Source organism: Hylaeus anthracinus, unplaced genomic scaffold (assembly GCF_026225885.1).
Source record: "Hylaeus anthracinus isolate JK02 unplaced genomic scaffold, UHH_iyHylAnth1.0_haploid 3, whole genome shotgun sequence".
Lineage (NCBI taxonomy): Eukaryota > Metazoa > Arthropoda > Insecta > Hymenoptera > Colletidae > Hylaeus > Hylaeus anthracinus.
In genome coordinates, this window is record NW_026535284.1 from 609,262 (window position 1) to 617,760 (window position 8,499).

The following is an 8,499-nucleotide window of genomic DNA, read 5'->3' on the forward strand; positions in this document are numbered from 1 at the left end:
TGACCTTGCCGGCCAATTTATTGTTCCGCCCCGGCCTATCCAACATTGATGTCGTTGATTTAAAAGTTGCCGTACATTTCGTGAAAAGTGAGGTGGTGCTCCATCATGTTGAAAGATTAATTTCTGTACAATAGACAAAGGTATGTCTGTCGGTAATGACGGCAGTTCTTCACGTAAAAACTACCCCAACAAGTAAACTGCCCCATTCAGCTTATTTGGAAGGAAGTATGGTCCTATGATGTACGAGCCAATTATTCCTGTCCATAGATTAATACTCCATTTCCTTTGAAAGTGGTTTTCTTGAATTATGCGCGGATTTGTAGATGACCACCAGTGTATATTGCATCGATTAATTGCAAAATCTCGTGTAAAAGTTGACTCATCTGTCCATAAAATGTACGATGTAAATTGATTATCGTTATCATGCTGTTGAAGCAGCCAGTCGCAGAAGCTTAATCGTGCCAAACGATCAGGTTGTTCGAGTGCTTGGACTCCGAGTATTGAATACGGGTGCATTTTGTTATCGCGTAATATGCGACAACAGTTCTGATACTGGTATTATGACGAGCACTAAGTTTTCGTATACTTATCTTAGGATTCTTAGCAACGGTATTAAGAACTTCTGTTTCTAAATTTAGAGATCTCCTACTGCCACCAAACTTATGGTAATTGTGAAAAGATCCATGCTCAATTAATCTTTGTTATCACTTTGGTATCACTCTTCTGTGGGGAAGACGACGATTTGGAAATTGTTCTTTATAATATTCAGCTGCTGCTGTTGCATTTCCATGACAAACTCCTAAAGCTTTTATCATTTCGACGTATTCGCGGTTGCTGTAAGTAGACATTGTCACAACTTGACTGATTGAAACAGACTAAAAGTAGAAGAGGGTTGTATGGTTGAAGACAAAATGTAAACATTAGAAAGGTCAACATTACAACATGTAAGCAAAAGAAAACTTGTAGCGAACAATGACTTGGGGAGACAGTCCAGTGCCACGCGTACTGTATAAAATTTTCAAACTCGATTTTCTCGAAAACGAAGCGTCAAACGAAAAAATGTTATTCCTTTTTTTCGACTTATTTTTACATGTAGTATCACCCCCTGTTGGGTTGTACCACCCGTCCTGCTACACCCTGTATACCGGGATTAGGCATCCTCTTGGTCTGACCTGGGTGGAGACTCTTTTGGGGGGTTTTTCGCCTTGGGCTGGACACGAGGATGCCAGAAGCTGCGGGTGGACCGAGCGGGGACTCAGGAAGCTCGATTCGAAGGCTCTCATGGGAGGGGGGCACCGGGCGGGTCACACCACCCGGGGTTTTGTTGGCAAAGGACAGCGGGGGGGTAGTACTCGCGTGATCCAACCAGTCTCCATTCAGCTACGAGGTGTGTGTGTGGTTGTAGCGGTGTTACGTCCCAGCTTATCTGAGACTCTTTCTTGGGATCTTTGTCTTCAATTAAAGAGCTAAAGCTCACCTTAACTGTATTCGCTAACGGGAAAGAGCAATTCGGGATTGCAATGATTGTTTCCAAGGTTTAGCATATAAATATATATTGTTACAAAATAACGAGTTTATATTACAATATCGGTTTTGGGAAATCAAGTATACAATTAGTCAGGTACGTTACCGCTTGTCGGTCTTACAGTTTGGTTGTACCAGCTATCTGTTGTGGTCCCAGGGCTGTGCTGTTGCAAGGATCTGTTTGTCGGCAACTATCACTCGCGACACGAGTCTCTACTAATTAACAACGGACTTTCCTCGGTAACGACGCGGCACGCGTACGATTACTCTATCCGTGACTACAATAATTTAGTATTTGATGACCAAAGCGCGACGCTGAGTGCGTGTTCGATTGATGATAAAGGTTCGATGTGATCTTAACCGATTATACGTCGGACTTTCGTAGGTAACGACAACGCGTGAAGTTAACCTGTCCGCGACTACAAGATTTCGGTAATCACCACGATGATAACGTACAGCGGAATAAAAAGAGCCCCCGTGGGGCGTGTCTACGGGTTTATATACTAGGTGATCCTTGCATGGCACGAGCCGCGTTCGAGAACCTTCGTTTTTGCATCCGTTGAAATCGGGAGGGGTCCCAAGTTCAGCGGATGTGCTGGCGTTGAGTGTTGACGCCTATTTCGCTGATTCGCAGATCCCACGATTCGGTTCCTGAGAAACGGTTTCCGAATCGTACGTCAAGCGCATTCCTAAAAGTATCTGATCTTAACTATTCGCAATGCGAGGTCGATGAAAAGAGACACCGGCAGGGCCGGATGTAACACCCCCTTCGCCAGACACGAAACAGTCTCAAGAGGCTGTTTCGTGTAATAAGGGTGTACCTTTTCATCGAACGCTTATTACATAACTGACTGATATATATATATATATTTTTTTTTGCATTTATGTATAAAACTTTGTATTGACATGGGAGAGATGTTACACAGGCGTTGGAATGCGCGTTATGTAATGTAATGTAATGTATAAAATAATAATGTAAAAGGTAGTAATATAAAATAATAATAATAATATTATATATAACAGGGTAATATAAAACAATAATGTAAAAGGTAGTAATATAAAATAATAATAATAATATTATTCGGGGCTTGGAGGAAGGGGCTGGTTTATGTGCGACGGCACTTGTATCATGGGCCGCACCGCCAGCTCGGCCCATGGTGTCGCACCGATGGCTGCGACACATTGTAGGCAATGATCCGGGTTGTTTCTGTTGAGTGCCCGTCTCCGGCACTCCAGGCAGCGGGCCGCTGCATGGGCGAGACGACCTTCTCGCACTAGCCGATGTACATTTGCTGGTATTATCGTATTGTTGTGCCTCTACTTCTGAGAAGGTCCAATGGCACCCATCACAGACGATGGTGCCATTGGGTCCCACCCAAGCCTGTCCCTGGATGCACTCCCTCCTTCTTAGGTTGTCCAGGATAGGCGGCGGGAGCAGCCTTTCTGCTGGGGTGGCCAGCCGAGGCATCCATGTATCATCGAACACGGGCAATGTGACTGTTTGATATTAAAGGAGGGAAAAGAAACTTAGTTAGTTATGGTTTGTTACTAGGGAGGCGTTGTTGGGTAGCCCGAGCTAGGAAGGTGTTTGTCTATCGGACAGCGATTCGATCCACTTCAGAAAATGGTCGCGCCTCGTACCATCAGGCATGGTAATATTTCTTTGACTTGCTTGAGATGCATCGATGTTAGCAACTAGCGCGAAGTCTGCTTCGAAGGACCTCGGTGTAAAGAGTTTTCGAAGGAACGTCAGCAGACGTTGGTCGAAATCATTATCGATCTTTCCACCGTATATACATTGAGAAAGTAGCGTCACCACAGCATCCCAAGGCACTTTCTCCGGAGGTAAGTTAGTTCTACCCATGGCGGTGGTCTCTATCCACGTATCCAGAGTATCGCAAGCTACTCTTAAGTCGCTTTCGTTGAATTCATAATGTTTGGCCCATCCTAATGGTGCGTAACGAAGACGTTCTTGAACGATGGCGTGGAACCACGCTAACAAGAAATAGAGACGAGCTCTTTCGTTGGGTGCTTTCATCATTCTCGACGCGGGTATAGTGCTGAACGTTCGTAGCAGATTTGCTCTGATGCCAGGTGGTGGCTCGAAGACGAATATTCTACCAGCTCTGAGCAGATTCACAGGTACTTTAGGATTGATCTCCATGGTCAAGAACAGTCTGAAGCTGGCGTGTGGTTGCAGACTATGCAATTTCTTTTCGAGTTGCACCAACCATTGTGGGGCTAAGTGAACGTTCTTCAATAATACCCATCTACCAGCTTTAACAGCCATGTTTATCGCTCTGTCGGCTTGATTGAATCCTTCCGAAGACCCTATAGCAATGCTGGCTATCTGTTTGCCAGACTCGGCAGCCAGATCATCAACCCTACCGGAGGCGTCGAAACCAGGCACCGAGCATAGCAAAGCAGGAACTGTGGCTTTAAGTTCATTCTCCACAACTGAAGCAAAATCGAGTTCAGCTTCTGCGGCGGCCATGAAGGATTCTCTCAAAGCAGATGTTACGACCAGAGTCGCAGCGGCTGTTACGCGGTCAGGTCTGAAGGCTTGAATCACTAACAACTGGTGCATAGACGTTCCTATAGGAGTCAGTGGCTTCTCTTCGTCCCAAAGTTTCGGGACACAGGTCTCTGGGGTCGGTGATTGCAACTACGCGTTGAACTCCGCGTTCTCTTGAATCTTCACGGAGAGTTCTTGAAAGCTGGCAACCTGAGACTCAATCGCATCATGGCTTCCTGCTGCTCCGAGCTTAGATTAGGTGCAAGAGGTCCTCGAATATTTAGAACGCCTTCTTTGCCCCGCAAGAAGAACGTGAATTCTGTTGTACGTGGATTCCGTGGCGATTCCTTTCAAATGTATTCTGCACAATAACAATGCAAATGTTAATCTATCCGTGTGCAACATTCCACGTCCAACGCGCTCGTAACAGGCAGAGAATAAGTCGCTGATAATAACGGACAACCGCTGAGTATAATCGGTAATATTGGTCAGTCTTTGGTTCTGAGACAAAACGGATGTGAAAACGTCCAAAAACATTTGCAGGGAATACTGGTATAAGAAGTGTACTTGATTCAAACTGTCCATCGTGAAGTACATGTTTGAACAGGCTTGAGACAAAGGCATATATTGCTGAGAAACCGTTTCAATTTCTGCTATCACTTTATCCGTCTCCTCGACCTTCTTGCTAATGTCAGCAGCTTCTTGTTTCAATGTTTCGAGGGTAGTTATCACAGAATCATCGTCGAGAATCTTTCCCTTGGCGTCGTTCAGTGCTTGAAGCAACGATTTCTCGAGCTGCCGTAGTCGCAAATGGAATTCACCTTGCAACTTCAACAAGTCGGATCTCTTTTCGTTTATGTTGGGTCGCTCGGCTTTCAAGACTTGATTCAAACACTGACTCTGTAGAGAGCTTCTAGTAACGGTGAAGTTAACGAAGGTGACACGAGAACAAATATCCGGCGGGAACTCGACCGTTGGGTCTCTCGTGGACAAGAAAATCACGAAAGACGGCGAAAGATCGATATCCTGATCACCAAGAGTGATGAGTACACGTCCGCCTGTCCTTCTTAATTCTCTGTTGAGTACAGGATTTAATATCGGATCGTAATTTTCGACATCTTGCACCAATAGGGGATTGCCAAAACGAAGAGCGCTCTCAAGATTCTTCCTAAGTCGTCGAAGTCGACGTCGAACGAGTCGTCCAAGAAGCTCGTCTTGGTGATCTTTCGATCCTTGAATTCATTCATTATAAATTCAGTTGCTTGTCCAGATGGATCGATGATCAACGGATATCTGTTGAAGCGTTTCAGCATGATGGCATTTTCATTGCAAAGATCGTCTGTTGGCAGCGCGTTAGCTTGCCACCTCAATCGCTCGTCGAGATTAGAGAGATATTCCGTTCTAGCTATATCAGGTCGGAATTGTAGATTAGCGTGTTGTAGATGTTCACACCAAGTACTAAACAAATTTTGCCGGTAGTGTTGGTCGAAATACCCAGCATAAGCCAGGAAGGCGGACGACAAAAGACGTCTCCGATTATCGTGGACATTTGACTCTTGAATGTTTCGCTCGTCGCTTCCCATCGTTCCCTTTCGATTACCAAGGATTTGAGTAAAGCGATAGAACGATCGACTTTGGCTTGCACGCTCTCCAAGTCAGCTTTGATAGCTTGAGCTTGAGAAATTAGCTGAGCATATTCTTCCTTGTACGAGGCTATACTTTGCTCGAGTTGAACGATTAAATTTTTCACTTCTTCGCCTTTCTGCATGTTCGTTTCAGCCTGTCGTTCCAGCGAGTGGAGCTCGTCTCTCAGAGGCTCTGCGCGTTTCAACATGTCTGCATATTCAATCTGTGCAATAGCCCATTTGACGAGAGGTCCGCAAGCCAAGCTGGCTCGATTAACTTTTTCAAAGTTGTAGTCGGGATTGCTTAGGTAGCGACTCTTCATTTTCTCTCTCACCTCATCGGTAATGTCCTCGGTACTGAAATTAGAGACAATAGTATTGATAAAATTGTCCCTCATGATGACAGCGCGGATAGATTTCCAATCACTGGCATTTTCACCGAGCAATAAGCAGATAGACTCCAACGCGACCTTCACGATTGCCGGCGGATTTGCCATAGACCGAACTTCGACTAAATGTTGTTTCTTTATCGATTTCACAGCGTTTTGTGCGTCGATGACAGCTGGTTCGACTTGTGCTAAATCAGCCATAACGTCGTCTCTCTTTTCATTCTTTGCATGCAGTTCCTGAGATTTGATAGCCAAGCTTTTTTGCATTTCTTCCACCTGTTCCACCGATTCCGCGATTTTACTTAAACCGACGTTCAGATGCAATTGCTGTTCCTCCAAGTCGCTCCTCTTCTCCTGATACAATTTCACGAAATGATTGATGAAGTCCAAGTAATGACGCGGTGTGATCGCCATGGTTCTGCTGCCTCGTTTTGCCAGTCTAGCGTTGGCCTTGTGCAACGTTTGGTGAACGTAAACGCAAGCGTTTATAACGGCGTCTCTATGCAAGGGTTGCGACGGAATCAGCGAGCAAACAGATGGGAAGAAATCTGGACATTTCCACGAGGGTCGTCTTTCACTCTTTGTATTAACTGTGTCTGGTATTCCCTAATAGCTCCCCGAATATGCGGTCTCACGAAAAGCGCATTAAAGCGTGAAAAGATTCTAAACATTTCGTTTACATTCTTCGCAGTACCTAATTGATCTCTGAGGTGAGCCGTGATTCATGCTTCAACTCTTTCGATTCGTTCTTCGTACCTATGAACAGCAGCTTTCCAGGAGTCAAGACCCTCTTTGGTAATATCAAGGCAATCGATTTCTTTCACGTTCTCGTATGCCAAATTTACTTCGTTGATGGCGTTTGCATCTGCCGCATTTAAAGCAAATTCAACCTTATCGTTATCAGAATTTTCCAACGTGGCGTTACTATTATTTTGATGAACCGTAGGTCTAAGTACTCGAACGATAACTGTCCTGAGTTGCTCGTGATGTCGACGGAATTGTCGCATGTGTTCCATTCTAGCTTCTAACTTTTTCATACCATTTTCATGTGTTCGTCGCGTTTCTTCTTCATAATGTCTCTTAATAGTCCAGTTAACTTTTCGTATTCGTCGTCCCACGTATTAAATACTTCGAAACACTGTCCCATAACTTTTTCAAACTCATCAAATGGAATGTGCATTAACCTTCTTGTACCCAACACTTTTAGAAGTTGCTGTCCTAGATCTCTGGAGATGGCTTCTATCAACTTTAATGCTCTCTGAGTAGGGTATTTTGTGCTTCTAATTTTCCGTAGATGCATAAAAATCTGCTAAATGCTAATTCGTATTCTTTCAAGTTCTGTAGCCGATAGTAAATCGTTAATTGGGAAATCGAAATAGGCGTCAACACTCAACGCCAGCACATCCGTTGAAATCGGGAGGGGTCCCAAGTTGGGATGTCGATGAAAAGGGACACCGGCAGGGCCGGGTGTAACAGCGGATATGACCCAGGCTGACGGGAGCGACTGAGGCGCCCGTCAGGCTGGATTAAGTCCCGCATACCCCTGCCTTCCCCCCCCCCCGGGGGGGGGGGGGGGGGGGGGGGGTGGGTAAAGCATTTACACACATTAAAAAAAAAAAGGTCCCTCTCACTAGCATGGAGTAAGTGGCTTGCGCCACGGGTAAAAAATTTTAGGAAAAAAAATATAACCGACTTCGAAAAATATTAAATCTGCAGTATAAAGTACGAAATAATTTGTATTTCCTATATATTAAATTATATTAAATAACCTTTTCGGAGGCGGCGCAAAATAAATAATTTTTAATTTAAGTTAGTCTTTGGTGGGGCAGCAATATTGCATAGTATTAATGTACACATATATACTTCCAGAAAAACTCCTAAGAAAGAAGTAGAAATATGAATAAAAAAAAGAAATATTACAGTGTAATAAGTGAAAATATACAATAACACAGTTTTATAAAAACATAAACATTTTGATTTTACTTCTAATGTACATTCTAAAGATTCTAATTCTAACAGCGACTCACATTCCAAACTAACATATACGTATTTTAGAGATACGAAATTTCGCTCATTAATAATATCTAAAGAAATATTTTTTAACGCGTCGGGTATCAAACAATTACATCCCATTTGTTTTATTAAATGCTCACTACTTTCTGCTAATTTGTGAATGAAAACTTGTCGGCCTTAAAATAGAGCCTTAAATTGATTGAAAGATTGTAAAGAATATTTTAAAAACAACATATATGCTTTATTTTGATTACACTGTCCAACACGATTTTTTTTCCGCGATATCCACTAGGTGATTCTTATAGGGTTCCTCGTCCTAAATACGAATCTGAAAGTGAAATTGCTCCATCGCCCTTAATTTTCGAAAAATACGAGATTTTGTAAATACGGTCAATTGTTAGAGAAAACGTAGTACTACTTGAAAACTACGAAC

The 8,499-nt window shown here is 43.6% G+C and overlaps 1 protein-coding gene across 1 annotated transcript; it reads right to left on the reverse strand.

The window, feature by feature from the left end:
* Positions 1 to 3,055: 3,055 nt before the first annotated feature.
* Positions 3,056 to 7,069, reverse strand: LOC128893679 (dynein heavy chain, cytoplasmic-like). Its single transcript, XM_054154821.1, is given in 6 exon segments — positions 3,056 to 4,233; positions 4,236 to 4,357; positions 4,359 to 5,209; positions 5,212 to 5,567; positions 5,570 to 6,659; positions 6,788 to 7,069. Coding segments are annotated over 6 exon segments (3,879 nt in total).
* Positions 7,070 to 8,499: the final 1,430 nt, after the last annotated feature.